This window comes from Cladophialophora bantiana, assembly GCF_000835475.1.
Source record: "Cladophialophora bantiana CBS 173.52 unplaced genomic scaffold supercont1.14, whole genome shotgun sequence".
Classification (NCBI taxonomy): Eukaryota; Fungi; Ascomycota; class Eurotiomycetes; order Chaetothyriales; family Herpotrichiellaceae; genus Cladophialophora; species Cladophialophora bantiana.
In genome coordinates this window covers 1094753-1111111 of record NW_015971588.1, presented here as the reverse complement: position 1 = coordinate 1111111, position 16359 = coordinate 1094753, and the positions used below count along the sequence as shown (strand labels likewise).

The window sequence follows — 16359 nt, the reverse complement described above, 5'->3', positions numbered from 1 at the left end:
AGAGCATTATTTCTCGCCACTCTAGTGGTCGAAATGCCTGCACCTTGCTGTGTCTGTCCTGTCGAACTAGGTCTGTTGATCCAAGACGTCGTTTGTGGAACAAACTGGCTTGCTGTGGCTCCTTGACTCGCGCCTCCAAGTGCCGTCGTCGCTGACAAGGAGCTCACTTGACTTTCGGTGCTAGAAGTGGCCTCAGCGGCGCGGCTCTCGCTTGCTGCGCTCAGGCTACTGTAGAATAGCTCGTCAGTCAGAATGGCGAGCGAATAGCTTTCACAGTCGAGGGCGACGATCCTGGATTCGAGGCTTATGAACAATGTATCCGTGGACGTCGCGTTGTAGTTGTAGCAGTCATTCCAACACCTAATTTTGAATTGCGAAGGTAAGTTAGGATGATAAATTAAGCATAAAGCTCAGGCTGGGTTTTGGATGTAGACGGCGAAATGTTTACTCACTGTGAGGAGCGTTCAAAGTAACCATTTGTGCACATGCAGTATCGTTTTTGGTAATAACTTGTCCCTCCGAATTCCCTGGAACAAGCGTTTTCTGAGCTTGTCGCTAACTGGCACGGTCCGTCCGCATCAGTACGGCATCCAGGGTAGGCGAAGCTCATTGTGCTGAAGAAACCGTGTGCCGAATGCTTTGCTGATTGTGTTGGTGTAAGACTCTCAGATGGGTTGGCGGTGCCCGCGCGATTTTGATCTTTCGCATGATAGAAACCGATGACCAGGAGTGTGAGGCGGTCACAAGAACTCACGAGATAGCAATACACACGACTACGCTTGCAGAGAGGCCCGCATATTAGTCTAACGTTTGGAGCGAGCCGACGAGGGGAGGGACGAGGGGATCCAGTCCGGGGCGGGAAATTGTACGGGTGTTTGCCAAGGGATTGTGTCTCCTTGGCTGCCTTCTTCCATTGGATCAAGTTGAGACATGACAAGGTCACCCCCGAACTCGCGGTTCTTGGTTCGCCATGTAACTAGGGCGCTCAGGGCGCTCTCTCTACCAGAGCGACTTATACTCCTTCTTCTCAGGTCCCTTCATCTGCCGTTTACGGTCCGGCACGCTGCCAACGGCTGGACCCACATGGCGATGAAAGCTTTCTTGTCGATTTAGGATGCCATGGTAAACAGCCCGCGACTCCAACGCCATTATTAAGGCGGAGGATGAGCAACACTTCCAGTTCCGCTCTTTTACTCGGAATATTTCACCAGGGCAGAGTTCACCTTCCCATGACGGGCGAATCCACAGTAAGCAAACTTCAAGCATGCTAAGCATCGCCGAGGTTTCCGGCCTCATCGCCGCAGCCGTGATGATAGGTATATCGACTCACCTCTTTTGCACTCTCGATCCCTTGAGACGACTATTAGCTGACAATGGCTGCAAGTCCAGTACGGGCTTCCGGCTGCCTTGATCGTGATCTTGGTCAAATATGTCGGGACCGAGAACAGTGCTGTGACATGGTATCCCTTCCCAGATGTTACCAGTATGGAAAGAGTCTAATCTTTTCAGGTCTGTCGTCAATCGCGCCATTTCCACAACGATCTGGCCACATCTTGTCCGCGCAGACGCTGTCAATACGCGCCAGGTCCCACTGATAATCAAAATTCCAAGCTGGGCTTCCACGGTCGGTGCCGCCTTGTTGGTTCTAGCTAGCATCCTTACACCTCTCGGACTATACGAGGAAATCATTCCAGGCGGACCCAAGGAGGTTGAATTCCAATATGTAAGAGATCCAGGTCCCTGGGGTAGGGTCACCATGCCTCGGCCGAATTCCTGGTTTACTCGATATTGCGAAATTGGCTTGACGATCAACTGTCCAGGACAGTATCAAGGCGTCTACATGAAGGAAACAGAGCCAGGACACTGGGAAAGCGTGAAGACCGATGAGAACTCTACTATCAACATCACGATCCCGGCGAACTTCACTGCCATGTTTACCAGCGCAACTTCCGATAGTGGGAACACTGTCTGTGGCCTTTTTGACATTCAATATCGGCGCTGGAAGTTTGACCAAGTCGGCATCATAAACAAAGGCCAACCTTACGTGAAGGGCGATAGCCGCTACATTGGGACCTTGATCACACAGGACAAGATCTTACTCACGGAAGGACTCATAGTTGATATGAGAGAAAATCCAGGTATTGGATTCCGAAACCACACTATCCCGGTAGGACTGGAACACGGCGGAACCTGGACCGAAGACATTACTTGGATCGAGCCGGTGACGAGATGTGCGGACACGAACTTGTCTATCGAATTGAGGACGGAAAATAATTTGGACTTCAGCGATAATTCTACGTTCTATGTCGTCGACCGAGGTGCTTTCCTTGGACTAAATACGGCAGCGCTGGAATCACCCCCCTGGATTGACAATCAGACTCTCGACCTATTCGGCCGCGCTCACAAAGCCGCCCGTATGCACAATGTGCTCGTTGCTTCGAGCCTCAACGTTCCTCTCCCTGCCAATGAGATCCTGCCCCGAATGGTGGTGAACGATACCAACAGTGCGCCGCCGGGCATGTACCTTGAGACGATGATGGATACGATTTTGCTGGGTCAGTTGACCGGTGTTGGCGGCGCACCGCCAGAAGTACCCGACTATTATGCAGGAAACTCGACTGTCCCTTTCGTAGATCACTATCCGAACGGCTACAAAAAACTTTTAGCCCTGAACTACTCCGCTATCAGTATGTCCCCAGACTTTCTTTCACCGTCGGTCGAGAGCTAATGTACGTAGCCCAGGTATGCAGGGGATACTACGAGATAGGAACGACCGACAATGACTGGAGGGCCAACAACATCACCTACCCGATGGTGCAATGTGGCTTCGTTCTCGGGGCTCCCCTGCAAGCGCCCAACGAGAATCTTTCGTTGTCAACATACACCGGCATCGAAACGTATCGGAAGAACCTTTATGTATGCGCCTCCAGCGTAAGAGCTAGCATCAAAACCGTGACTTTCAGTTACAACGGCACGGGAGGGCAGTTCGCGAACCTTGCGGTGCTACGCATCACAGACAAAGCCTATCCCGACGAGAAATCTAAACCGCTATGGGCCGCTGAGCACAGCTACGACAAGGCCATGCGGTTTGATCCTCTATGGGGCATCGTTGACGATCGCTATGAGAACATGGGTTACAAGGACGGATTCTACACTCTTCGAGCAGAAAAGCTGTGGCTTCCCACAAGTCCTTTTGTGAGCCTCAACTTTGGAGAAAGAGAAGGATATGACGCGTTAGCCGGCGCTTCCGGATTCGCACGGCGGCTAGGAAATCTCTACGGTGGCTTGTCTGACCTCGACGGGCCTGACTACAGTGGACAATTTGATTACACCATGCTGGAGCGCTTTCAGCGACTATCTCACAACCAAACCGTGGCTGCACAGATACCCAGCCTGATTTTGACCGACGGACTTGCCGCGGGATTGGTGGGGACGAAGACCTCTATCTCGGGCAAATATGTCGAGTGGCCCGCCACTTTGGCCGTTGACGATACGGATCGCGGCATCCCACAAGCGAGCGTGATCGAATACAGGCGCGTCATCCGGTATGACCTGCGATACGCCATCCCCGCGTTTATCGTTTTAGCCACGCTGCTCTTGGCTCTTGTTTGGGCGGGCGTGATCCTTGTTTCATGTCGCACCATCCTACGTACGCTGAAGAATACGTACAACCAGACTAGCACCGGCCGTCTTGCCACCAACCTGCTACTCCCGGGCCAGAGAAATCCGACGCAACCGTCTCGCGAATGGGTGAGAGAAGATGGGATGCTCCCTTTGAGATTCGGCCATATCACTGCACCGGAGAAGGATGAATTCTGCGCCGTCATCGAAGCGTCTTCTGATACCAATCCCCATCTCGATAGTCAATCGGCGCCTGCAGTGAGAGAGAGTAAGACCTCAACTATGATCACCACAAAATGAGATGGTGGTAGCCACAGGCACAGTATTGCTGTTGGAAAATAGGAAAGACCTCCAAGAGTGCTTTTAGTGTTGTGCATCGCGTGATCCTAAATCTAGATATCCATATTGAGATGCTGGTCTCAACGTAAATGAATGCGCAATACAGCGTGAGTTGCGTGAGCGCGCTCGCGTTCAATGCCTACAAAGACTGGAGCGAGTGAACTGATCAGCTACACCTACAGTCCAAGGGCGAAGCGCTAAAATATTTCCAGGAGAAAATAAGCATTTCCGACGGCGGCATCGTCTCGGATGAAGCGCTGTTAATTAGAGATGATCAATCTGGCAATGGCGATCTCGGTGGCGAGCTTGTAACTCCTGAGACCCGTCCTGTCTCACAGGAGATGTCTGTCACCGTGGAAAGGGGCCATTAACTAAGTAACGCCACACGGGACGCCATCAACGTATCCAATCAGTTGCGGAAGCACTTCGTGCGTTGCTTAACCTCCTTAATCCTGGTCCCTCTGCAGAGTTATCTCATGCTGAGGAACCTAATAATGGGGTGGCGCTGGCAGGAGAGTTTTTCTCATCCTAAGCTGCCCAATTCAGCGCCATCAAGTTTGGCAAATATAGGAGGTACTATATACCTTCATAATCCATTTTGTGTTGTGCAAAGAAACACTCTAACCTGCAACATACTTCCCCTAGCCGAGATACTTTTACAATATTCAGCGACATCCCTAAACTCCACCAAGTCTATTCGATCATCTATGTGATGCTGTTTGACCTTCCATAAGCTGGCCGGTATTTGGCTTAATTTCCTCCCTTGGATCTCGATCTAGCCTAACCGAATTGTGTTTACGGAGGATCCCATTGCCGGGGTAATATCCTTTCTCTCAAGAAATGAAGTCTCCGCAAACCATCCTCAAGCACATACAACTGATCTGAGTCTCTGATAGATGTCTCAATCCTAACGTTTTGCAGGAAGCTTCCATGCTTCCAGTCGCGAAGCCTAGAGACAAAGACAAAGACAAATTGTAGGTTGTGTCTTGAAAGAGTCTCATTTGTGGCGACCCCGTCCCCATGCCGACTAGCCCCAACTGCTCTGCATGGATCGCCGTCGGCATCGCTGCGCATTCTAATCGACCAAACGTTTTGAGTAAGCCTCTTGCTAAAGAAGCATGACCAACACTACTACAGTACATCCGCCCATTTTATGACTCTTTTCCACAACCTGACAGCAGCAAGGTTTTCGTCTTTCTAAATTGCCGACGCTTGCAGTCATCGGGTAGGATAGCAAGCTTTTCGCTAGGTTCTCTCTGACGCCCCCTGTTCAAAGAAAGCAAGTTCCACTCCCTTTTGTTCTGAACGCTGTCAAATTTACTCGGTTTCGGATCTGGTTGAATGGCGGATCTCGACATCGATAGGGATCAAGACTTTGCTTTGCCATACCACAGCTTCAATTTTGAAAGGCTAAGGCTCCAATGCTGAAGCGTTCTTGAGGAGTAAATTGACACCCAGGTAAGATGACCTCACCATATTGGACGAGTAGCAAAAGAAAGGTAGCCATTGAAGACCTTCTCTATATCTATTTATGGTATAACGCCGCAATTGCTAAATGAAGCTTCATCTTTTGACCCCGCGATGCTTGGTGCTGGCTTCAGCAAAAGTGACACCATTTCTCAGGTCGTCTGCGACACGTTGATCTGCCTCTATCTGTGCCGGAATGAGCTCCAAGGCCCTCTTCGCCAAAGCTTTTGGAAGGCACACAACACCGTTTATATCACCCACGATATAATCGCCAGGTTCCACCACAGCGTCAACGGTATGGTCGTATAGCCTGAGAGGCACGTTAATCTGTGGCGGGAGAATTAGCACATCAAGCAATTTCCCAACAAACCTTTTTCGTCTTCCTCGAGAGGTGATCATACCTCACTCACACGCACAACCTCATAGGGTGCGGTCGTCCCAACATCACGGGCAAAGACCTGCATTGGTCAGTCATTAAATCTTCAGTTTAGAGCGCTGGAGGTCACACTGGATAACCCAGGTTTCGATGTTCTTGGACGTCACGAATCCTTCCATCGACTACTGTTCCCACAGCACCTGAGGCTTGAGCTCTCGTACTCATCAGACCACCATAAACGGCATTGACGATTCCTGGAGGAGATGATACGAACACCACTGCGCCTTTGGGAATTGTATCAATCTGGAACAGGTCAATACACAGGCCAAAGGTCATTGGACAAGCTCGAGAGAACGACTAACATAGTGCCTCGCAGGCTTGGGCTCATTTTCATAGTTTTTACGGACATACTTCACAGTATATGCTGGGCCAGCCATTTTGGCCTCACCGTGTCTTTCGGGTGACCACATTGTGAGCCCTGGTAAGAACCCGCCATGCGGGTGCTTGAGCTTCATCAAGGCGTCCGAAACATCACAGCTTAGCAAGGTGTCAGTCCGTGGTAGACCCAGTCTCCCTAGGAGAACTTACGTCGTGTACTGCCGGAGGGCTGCGACGATTGAGTCTTGATCAGTCATGTTCCGAAGGTATGCGAAAACATCAATATCAAGCCCGAGGAACGTGGGAGGATTACTTGTATCACGATGTGATTGTGGAATCGGGCAAACTCCGGGTCAAATTCCGATGCTGTACCTGGCAAGAGCCACGACAACGCGGCATTGCCCATGAAATGCTGCCACAATCCGGAATAAATTTCTCTTCCTTTGGCATACTGAGCAGACAAGAGCTCACAGACTCTAATATGGGATCTATACCGACTGTTGCCATTATCTATGTGGTCGACCCGTATCATGAGGATGCTATTGCCAAACTTCGAAGTCAACGTAACTTGACTGTCATTTTGCCAGGAGATCCGCGAATCAAATCCTACCACACGGACGCGACGCATATCCTTGTGAGATCCGAGACGACAATCGGCAAAGAGGACCTCCTCAAAGCCCGCAATCTTAAGGCTATTATCAAACAAGGCGTCGGTGTCGACAATATCGACCTGCAAGCCGCACGAAGGCATGGTGTCATCGTTTGCAACACCCCCGGCATCAATAGCGAATCTGTGGCCGAATTGACGTTGACGTTAGCTTTAAGCATTGCTAGGAGAGTTTGTGAAATTGATAGACGGGTGAGAAACGGGGAGAAGGTGATCAGAAGTAAGACCCTAGGCCACAGCCTGTTCCGCAAAACTATCGGGGTCATCGGGATGGGAAATATTGGCCGCGTTGTTGCAAAGAAGTGGGTTGGAGCAATGGAAGGGAAGGTGATTGCCTACGACCCTTATTCCCCCGATAGCGCATGGGACGATATGAAAGAGGTTCAGCGAACTGCTCAACTTGGCGAGCTTCTGGAACAGGCGGACGTGGTCAGCCTACATGTCCCTCTGACTGAACAGACTCAGGGCATGATAGGAAAGGAGGAGTTCGCGATGATGAAGAGAAATGCGATTCTCATCAACTGCGCAAGGGGTGGCATTGTAGACGAAGAAGCCTTGCTGGAAGCTTTGCGCGAAGGCCAGATCTTGGGTGCAGGCCTGGATGCGATGGAAGTCGAGCCTCCAAGCCTCGAGAAGTACGGTAACACTCTACTGGATCACCCTGGTGTGATTATGACACCTCACATTGGCGCCTCTACCATTGAGAACCAAAGTAGAAGCGGGATCGCAGCCGTCGACATTTTATGCAAGCTGCTTCGAGGCGAGGAGGTAGAAAGCCGCTTGACATAGTGCTGGAATATAAATGGAGACCATCAGAATAGCTGGATTACTCCCTTCCTCCCAAGTCCTGCTTATTCCGGTACCTTGGTCACTTGGCGTCGTGGGGGACATATTTTGCTGGTGAAACACCTGGATATTTCCTTGTAGCCGTTCTCCAATTTTGCTTCTTTAGCACCTGGTTCGGAAGATTCGAGCTCGTACAGCCCATGCGTTTCTCAACTGTTGGAGACAAAATGTTTAAGGGTAAAGCCCGTTGCTTTGGTTCAATACGAGCCGAACAGGAAAAAGACCCCGGAGTTTGGCCCGGACAGTTTCCGGGGCAGATTCCGTGCTCTCCAATTGCACGCTCGGCGGTACTCGGCTATGCCCCTGAGGACTGGTGCCGTCCCAGTATAGAAATGGGGCAAGGACCGTTCCCACACCCCTGCGGTCCAAGGCTAAAATCATTGTACGACTTTCTCCGTACCTTCGTTTTGGAAGACAACTGACAGACCCCAAGGTCGAGGAGCCCGCCAGAATGTCGGATACTTACGTTTACGTCACAGCTGATACTGCCCAGAAGTTTGCTGAAGAGCTTCTAGAGTCAGCTGGATGCCGAAAGGAAGATGCGAACACCATCGCACAGGCGCTGGTGCTGGCCGATCTCCGAGGAATCGATACTCATGGCATCAATAGGCTACCCGGGTACCTGGACCGAGTCAAAGCTGGTGTCCTCAATGTTAGACCGGATCTTCATCTCATTCAAAAAACCCCAGTGATGGGGCTAATCGACGCGCAAAATACCTTCGGATTTCTCGCTGGATGTAAGGCTGTCGATGAGGCCATCAACATGGCTACAATTTACGGAGTTGGAATTGTGGCCGTCAAGAACAGCGGCCATTATGGAATGGGCGGCACATACTGTTTACGGGCGATGGAGAAAGGCTTTGGTGCAATGGCATTCACGAACTCGTCTCGAAGCATGCCGGCCTGGGGCTCAAGGGAGCCACTTCTCGGGACGAGCCCCTTTGCAGTAGGACTACCTGGGGGCCAGAACGGCGACTTCCTCTTGGACATGTCCCCTTCTGTGGTTGCCCGGGTTGGTATTGAGATTTCTAGGAAGCAAAGTAATGGCTGACGTTTTCACAGGGGAAGATCCGGAAAGCGGCAAGAAGAGGTGAGTCCATACCCGAAGGATGGGCGCTAGATGCAGACGGGAGAACAACGACAGACCCTGCTGCAGCTCTAAAAGGAGTGGTGCTCCCTATTGGGGGCCCGAAAGGCTCCGGGATTGCCATGATGATGGACATTTTTGGCGGTCTGATGTCCGGGGCATCTTTCGCTGGAGGAGTCAACGACCAGTACCACGTCCTCGATAAGCCGCAGGGTGTTGGGCACTTTTTCATGGTGTTCCGCCCTGATGTCTTTCTCAAGTCGACAACGGAATACATTCAGCGGATGGACCTCCTCATGCATAAAATCCGGACATCAGAACCCGCTGCCGGTGTTAATCGGGTGTACATTCCTGGAGAGATCGAGAAGTCAACAGAAGAGCATCGCAGAGTGGATGGTATTCCATTTACGCGCGAAGAAGTCCAAAGGCTTGAAATTTTGGCTGAAGAATGGGGTTGCAGTGTGAAACTAGGGCCTCCAAAAGTTGTCGGCTCAATTCAGTCGAGAAATTGAAAGAAATGCTTTGCCCATCTTGAGTGGACGACGAGGATGTTTTACTATAGACTTACAGGAGATGACGGAAGTACACAAAATCTGGATGGAAAAAAAAAACCATCTGACTTTGATAATATCGAACTTAGGAACATAATACGGCGTGAGGGCAATGAAGCACGAAAATAGGATGAAGGACTGAAAAGTGCGACTTCTTCGGCATGTTTTTGGTGAGAGAATACAAAGGCCCAGCGTCGTCTGTGAAGAATGGAAAACATGGTAAACATTGAGAATTATTTACTATGGAGAATGTTGTCTGCTGGTATCAATTTTATGATCCAATGGCGATTGATTTTGCTTTCTCATAATCTGAACAAGATCTACGTAGTCTCTGTCCTCGTTATCGTTAGCCAAGCTGTTATTTTAGATCATGTAGCGGAACATCGGGTTGGCGTCGGCGTCTTCTGAAACATCGATAGACTGTCCTTTTTGCGGTGTCCCGTATTGTCGATCGCGTTGACGGTTAATCCGGTGGAGTGTCATGGTATTTGCCAATGTTATAACTGCGGTTGCAATCGACATTGCAAAACACAGATAATGTCCTTTCCGATACTGCGGCGCATCGGTAGAGGGATAAAAGAACGAGCCCGCTATTGAGCCTAGATTCCCCATCGCAGTATACGCGCCCATTCCAACAGCTCTTTTGGTTTCGTTGCCAAAATTGTTCGCAGCCCATGCATGACTTGGAGGATAAGTTGCGTAGACACATGCGACAGCGATGCACTGAGTGAAGGTTAGAAAAAAACCTCATTTGAATGTAACACAACAAGAACATACCATGCAGCCATATTTTGCAGATAAATGATTATTGTCCAAATTCGCGAGACAAGCATACATCACAGCTGCAGTAGAGGAAAGAATGAAAATCGGAATTCCTCGGCTTCGATATCGGTCCGAGAGCCATGATGTGACATACATCAACGCAAACGCACATGCATATGGTGGAACTGCAGGGCATATGTGAGCATAAGCATACTGGAATGCCGGAAAATCCATACCAGTCATCAGGTTTGCAGAAGTTGTAGCCTTGTACCCCAAGCTTCTGACAATTGAGGGCAGAAATCCCGAGATTGAGGACAACAACGCGGCCGTAGGGACATATATCGCCGCTAGTATGGAGGCTTAGCGATGTCAGGGAATGTCCCTTCCATGCAACACACCTTGGACATAAAGTCTCCAATCGGTCAGAGCTAGCATAAAATGCTTCTTGCTGATACCAGGATTTTGGTCCGTGGTCTCCCTCCAATAACGAGCAAGTGCAACCTTCTGCAGTATGCCTTTGAATCTCGAATTCTTCGTTGGCCGATCAGGTAGCCAATAGAGGCAGAAAAGACCAAGGCAGAAACCGGGGATACCCTCAATTATGAAAAGAAGCTTCCATTGCTGAACGCTGGACTGAATATGGCCGATGCTGAAAGCGATCAATCCACCGAACGCTCTGCACATACGTTAACAATCTCCAAAAGGATTGGGCGTTTGTGTATTCTTGCCCTGCAATGGCTGTCGGTCCAAGAAACCAGAAAACCCGTATACCGAGTTCATCACGGTGGTACCAAATGCTCAGGTAGTAGACGATTCCAGTACCGAAAAGTCCCTCAAAAACACCGAGGAATACTCGACAAACGAGCAAAGCGGCCCAATTAAATGCCACTGTTTGAAGCACGCAGACTGCGCACCAGCCGCAGACTCCAAAAGCGATCCACTGCCAACTTCAGTACATTCTGCCTTAAGTTACAGCTAAGAATTACCTTGGAAGGCGGAAAGACCCGGTAACCGATACAACCGGGAACCTGGAATAGAATGAGGCCAACGTAGAAGATCATGATCACCGTTTGCCACTGCGTCGAGGACAGTTCCTGGGTTCCTGGGCCAACACCGTTGTCTGGAGTGTCATGGCCTTTATCAATGCCCAACAATTTGGCATTCTGTTTTCGGTTAGTGAACGACAGTGAAGGCAAGAAGGCAGACATACTGCTATATTGCCTCTGTCCAAATACTCGAAGAAGTACAAGGCCGAGATTGTGGGCAAAACGATAAGGTTCAACTTCTTCATATATTTGCGTTCAGCATCACGAGCGTCTTCAGTGTCGAGGACATGCTGATGCTCTTGAATCTCGGTGTTTGCGTAATATTGCTCTTGTGCCTTCAGTTCCTGGGGAGTCTTGTCTGTAGACTTCCTAGCAGTGTCGATCCAAGCTTCACTTGCCTTCAATTCAGCCATAGCGGACTTCCAGAAGTGTAGAGAGAGCGCAACGTGGAGAAAGAATAATCGATCTCGTGAGATGCTCAGGGACCTACTGGTTCATATAGGTTGGAGTACAGGTGCTGTATCTCCTGAGGCCAGATCCGGAAACTGTCCGGGAACCTGGCCGGCCCCTCATCTTAGAGCTTGCAAGGTATGCTTGCATCCCCAGAAAGATCGACACAAGGGGAGATCCGTGAGGAGAACGGCGACTTACCGGACATACACGCGGAGGAAGACAGGTATATGGGCAGGGTCTGGCATGACTGATCTCCTGCTGCTTGGGCCCCCCCAAAATCAAATCTCTTAGTGACATGATTCTTGATGTAGGAAGGATTGTCTCCAAACATCACAAATCGTCTCAAAAAGGCCATTGTTCACAGTAGTACCCTCAATGGCAAGTTGCATTCAGGCACCGGGCACCAGCGTCCCCTCCACGGCAACGCCGTCTTCAAAAGCAAGGTTTCGATTGCCTCCTGGGTCGTGGGACTCTCATGTTCATGTGGTTGACGAGGTAAGCACCATTTTGCGCCACCAGATCTTGGCTTATCGACTGAAGGACGAATATCCCTTCGATCCTAATTACCCATACCGACCAAAAAAGGCGAGCCTGAACGAACTGCTGGCGTTCGAGAAGGAATTGGGCATTGATCATGTCTGTCTTATCTGCATGTCAGTGTATGGCACTGACAACCGCTCCATGATGGCTGCTCTCCGACAATTGAAGGGCCGAGCTCGAGCAATTGTATGTATCGATCCTGCCACCGTTACGGAACAGGAACTGCAAGAGATGCACCAATTGGGAGCTAGGGGTGTCCGAGTCAACCTGAAAACCCGCAATGAGCAGATATCCAAAGATATCTTGGCTGCAAGACTTCTTCAGTACGCGGACAAAATTCGTCACCATGGCTGGGTTATCCAGGTCTACCTTGCCCTTGACCAGATCCCTCTCATCGTAGACGTGATTCCGGAGCTGAACATTCCGCTGGTGATTGATCATATGGGGTCCCCCAATCAAAGCACACGGCCTTCTGATCAACCAGGATATGCAGAATTACTCAACCTGCTCGAACGCAAGCTTGTGTGGGTCAAAATTAGTGGGATATATCGCTTTCCCAACACGCCTGAGCTTGATGTGTATGGAAGGGAGATAATTCGGAAGGCTCCTACGCAAGTCGTCTGGGCAAGTGACTGGCCACACTCAGGAGGAGTAGAGAAAAACATCAACGGAAATCGTCATCTCTATCAAGATTATCGGAAGATTGACGATGCTGCATTTGTTGAGAAGTGTTTGGAATGGTGCGACTTCGACGAGAAAATAATTCAGTTGTTGTTCGTCGACAATCCGAGAAGACTGTGGAAGTATGGAATACAGCAATGAACGAGCCAGGTTTTGAAAATGGTCGAGTGTTCAGAGAATAACAATAGAGGCCCTAACTTCCACTTAGAGCTGCGTCAGTGAAGTATTGGTTTAAAACTTCTTCTGAAAAATCGATACAGTTCTCTGGGAAGGAGTCGAGCGTCGATATATGCTGCGGGTTGAAATCAGGACCCGGAAAGTCGACATTCGGTGGAGCATTTAGATTTTGGTCGTAGAACGGGAAGGCCGGCATTGGATGTGAGCCGAGGACCGCATGTGAGTCGGGGAGATCGTCCTCCAACATATCCAAATTACATGACGAGCCAATGCTAGCCATGATGATGTCCACGCTTCTTTGGATACCTGGACACGAGCTTTTGACGGCTGTAAGTGCACTAAGGTATGTTCGAGTTCTTTGGCTTGACCCTGCAAGACCTTCTCTCAAATCTTGTACCGCAATCGTAGCGGCAGTATACGTGCAATACGCCATAAGATAGGTGACCCGAGTAAAGCCAAAGGTATTTTTAAGCCTCAGCAAAAGTTTTTCAACCTGCTCAGAGGCTTTACGACATATTGTTCTACATGTCGCCGAGGATTGAAACGGACGATGCAGGAGAATGAGTGCTGTATGGTAGAGGAGACTAATTAATGGTCAGAATCGAATAGTTGGAGGCGAGAATAGGCAAATACTTCTGAGAAAGTACGTGTGGCGGTGGGCAAATGCCATTCTGGGCGTCTTCAGCGACCTTCAAGTGGGCCGGTGTTGCCGCGCGCCAGCTCGACAACCGAGCGCTCGCCTTTTGTATGAATTCCAGCACCGCATTCGACGCTTGCCGACCGTATACGTTAATTATTATGTCGGTCAGTATAACACCGAGTTGGCAAAAGTTCGTAAAGCAAGAGATTGTGCTGGCCGGAGTCGGTGAGAATCTGCTGGGTACCGGCTCACCGTCAAAGATTGGAATCCAGGGCTCGGTCTCGGCTGTATCATCAACTAGAAGGTGATGTTAGCGTTGGCCTTCAAGCAGGATTCTTCGTCCGTACGAAGTTGAGCTTGGACAGAGGGCGGATCTGGCAGAGCTGGCATTCGCCCGAGGTACAAGCTAATAGCTCTGCAAATGTCAGTAAGTCTTTGACTATTGGTCGAAAGATCAGTACTTGTCCCAAAGGAAGCAACTCCAAGCAAGACGAGTCTTCATCTCTTGCCCCTGAGTAGCGGCGATGGAGACGTCTGGCGGCTGAGACGGGAAGGCAAATAACCCAATATCTGTCGCCATTCGAAACGCCATGCCGCTCAATAGCCATGCTTGAGAGGTCATCCCCTTGCCGATTTCAAGAGCGCTGAGCTGCAAAAGTGCTTGGATTGTAGACATTGTGGGGGTATTGTGTATCTCCTGCCCAAGCAGGAGTCTAGCTCGGGACAGCAGCTGGCCACTCAACTCTTGGTCCGTGAACCTTGTTGAATGAGCACAGACGGCACTCAAGAGCAAAGGTGAGAAGTCAGAGCCCCCGGTTACCAAATTCTCTGGTGTTCGTCAGCCAAAATCCTCTACGGAAAGAATCCAAGCGTACTCATAAACGAAGGGCGATATACAAACATAAAGACAGGATGGACCCATGTCCAGTGAGTCTGGAGGAGTTGCTGGATCGTTTTTACAGGAAGATGAAGATGAATCGAAGCAATTTCAGCGGCAATATTCTCAAAACCCTGCCAATGCAAAGAGTCCCTCACTAGAGACTCCTTCCGTGTGCGGAGCGATACAGAGTCTTCGCTGCCAGCAGTTGTTGACGTAACATTCTCAGAGGGATTATCAACGGCCGATGTTGACGAATAGTAGTCTGACTATGATTCTGATTAGCAGTCCTGCCACTTGGCACGGGAAGTATATAGCGAGGTACTTTAGCCGCAGTCTTAAATGCCAAAGGCGATTCCACAGAGTCGCGTTTGCTGGATGTGGACATTGAGGAGTGTTGAGTATTGGTGGCTATTACACTAGACGGGTTTAACGGTGCTTTCCTCAGGATTGACTGGACCTGAGCATTGTCCACCTGCCGCAGCTCCTCAATGGCTTGTTCCAAACATTCATACCTCCTGGCCATCTCGAGTATGCGGCTCATAGGGGGGGCCGTGTCATACCGACACTCCTCTTTGTAGGCCAGACAGACCATGCATTGTGGCTGTTTGCCATCGCAGCGAGTTTTTCGCAGGCGGCAATTCGTGCAGGTGAGATGGTAGGGCCGCCTTCTTTTACCAGGAGGCTTGTCTGAAGCAATTGTTCTCTTGTTAGTCATTGTGCGTTCGCCGCGATATCTTGTTGAAGACGCATCAAGATTTAATCGTTTATTGGGGTGAGGAGTAAGTGTTGGAATGCCGAGGCGCTAAGTGAGCACTGACTTTCGCGCTGAGCACTGGCCGAGGGCTACATAAGGGGCTCTGTGGGACAGAGGGCGGTTATGATGGTATCGAGGCGGTATGGTATTGAGTATCTAAGAGAGAGAGTCTGTCTGACAGCTATGTATCCTGCACCTGAGAAAACTGAGTAATAGGCGCTACAGCGCTAATGGCTCATGTGCTCTCTACATAAGCTACCTCGCCTCCTACTAAGGCCCAACGCTTACCCCGAGCCCCGGCTGGTTTTTGCAGGGTATGAGGGCATGCTCTTGATACACAGAGGCATAAGCAGCGTGGAGCTCTCCAAACCAATCAATCTCTTGTATTGTTGGCACCGACGAATTTCGATACAAAACCGATTTGTGTCGACGGCAGCTCGGCGGTAGAGATTTGCCAACGTACAGCTTCGCTGAAATAAAAATCCAGCTAAGAGGCAGCTTCAAAGCTGAATTAGGCCACCTTCAGAATCACAGCCGGGCTCCTGACTGTAAATCAGACCCACACAATTTTCGAGGTTTATACCGTGAGCTTCGGCAGTATTCTTGATCGATCGGCTGCAAATTGCATCGGCCCAGACCCATAACGGTTGATCTGACAAGCGGACCGCAATGAGGGCCCCCCACAAGTTACCGCGGACGGCAAAAGGCTTGCCATCGATGTATATTGGATCTGTTTCGGCAGCTGGGGCCCAAGTATACGAAATTGCCTGCTAATCCGGACTGGCCGAAAGCGTCTCATGAGAAATACAACAGCGTATTGGTTTCGCATCCATATCTGGATTTAACTGCATCAACATGAAGGCGTCAGACGAGATGCCGAGCCGTGAATAGGAAGATGACATTCTTGAACTGTGCGCAAGACTAGCATATCTGGTTACTCTGCCGGCTCGAATTGTCCGATGGTGGCTTACAGTCATTCAAATGATCGTCAACTCTTGCAACACTGCCCGTACATCATGCCCAAACAAATCGGTATCGATCAGCACGCGACAAATTTTCTGATAGAATGGCTCTGCATGTTGATTGTTTGCATC

The 16359-nt window shown here is 50.0% G+C and overlaps 7 protein-coding genes across 7 annotated transcripts; 4 read left to right on the top strand and 3 right to left on the bottom strand.

Moving 5' to 3' along the window:
• Positions 1–1264: 1264 nt before the first annotated feature.
• Z519_09199 (uncharacterized protein) lies at positions 1265–3921 on the top strand (the record flags this gene model as incomplete). The annotated part of the gene is made up of 4 exons (XM_016766923.1): positions 1265–1316; positions 1385–1460; positions 1510–2687; positions 2738–3921. The coding sequence occupies 4 exons, from the start codon at positions 1265–1267 to the stop codon at positions 3919–3921; spliced, it is 2490 nt and encodes an 829-aa protein (XP_016617221.1).
• A 1602-nt stretch (positions 3922–5523) lies between these two features.
• On the bottom strand, positions 5524–6438 carry Z519_09198 (uncharacterized protein; the record flags this gene model as incomplete). The annotated part of the gene is made up of 5 exons (XM_016766922.1): positions 5524–5754; positions 5829–5885; positions 5936–6106; positions 6166–6340; positions 6392–6438. 5 exons carry the CDS (start codon positions 6436–6438, stop codon positions 5524–5526), a joined length of 681 nt encoding a protein of 226 aa, XP_016617220.1.
• An 11-nt stretch (positions 6439–6449) lies between these two features.
• Z519_09197 (phosphoglycerate dehydrogenase) lies at positions 6450–7637 on the top strand (the record flags this gene model as incomplete). The annotated part of the gene is made up of 1 exon (XM_016766921.1): positions 6450–7637. The coding sequence occupies one exon, from the start codon at positions 6450–6452 to the stop codon at positions 7635–7637; it is 1188 nt and encodes a 395-aa protein (XP_016617219.1).
• A 508-nt stretch (positions 7638–8145) lies between these two features.
• On the top strand, positions 8146–9293 carry Z519_09196 (uncharacterized protein; the record flags this gene model as incomplete). The annotated part of the gene is made up of 2 exons (XM_016766920.1): positions 8146–8706; positions 8757–9293. The coding sequence occupies 2 exons, from the start codon at positions 8146–8148 to the stop codon at positions 9291–9293; spliced, it is 1098 nt and encodes a 365-aa protein (XP_016617218.1).
• Positions 9294–9695: 402 nt separating this feature from the next.
• On the bottom strand, positions 9696–11553 carry Z519_09195 (uncharacterized protein; the record flags this gene model as incomplete). Its single annotated transcript, XM_016766919.1, has 7 exons — positions 9696–10055; positions 10110–10279; positions 10331–10441; positions 10493–10743; positions 10781–11034; positions 11081–11257; positions 11305–11553. The coding sequence occupies 7 exons, from the start codon at positions 11551–11553 to the stop codon at positions 9696–9698; spliced, it is 1572 nt and encodes a 523-aa protein (XP_016617217.1).
• A 415-nt stretch (positions 11554–11968) lies between these two features.
• On the top strand, positions 11969–12955 carry Z519_09194 (uncharacterized protein; the record flags this gene model as incomplete). The annotated part of the gene is made up of 2 exons (XM_016766918.1): positions 11969–12088; positions 12134–12955. 2 exons carry the CDS (start codon positions 11969–11971, stop codon positions 12953–12955), a joined length of 942 nt encoding a protein of 313 aa, XP_016617216.1.
• A 52-nt stretch (positions 12956–13007) lies between these two features.
• On the bottom strand, positions 13008–15034 carry Z519_09193 (uncharacterized protein; the record flags this gene model as incomplete). Its single annotated transcript, XM_016766917.1, has 6 exons — positions 13008–13575; positions 13625–13928; positions 13979–14046; positions 14093–14459; positions 14507–14777; positions 14834–15034. The coding sequence occupies 6 exons, from the start codon at positions 15032–15034 to the stop codon at positions 13008–13010; spliced, it is 1779 nt and encodes a 592-aa protein (XP_016617215.1).
• Positions 15035–16359: the final 1325 nt, after the last annotated feature.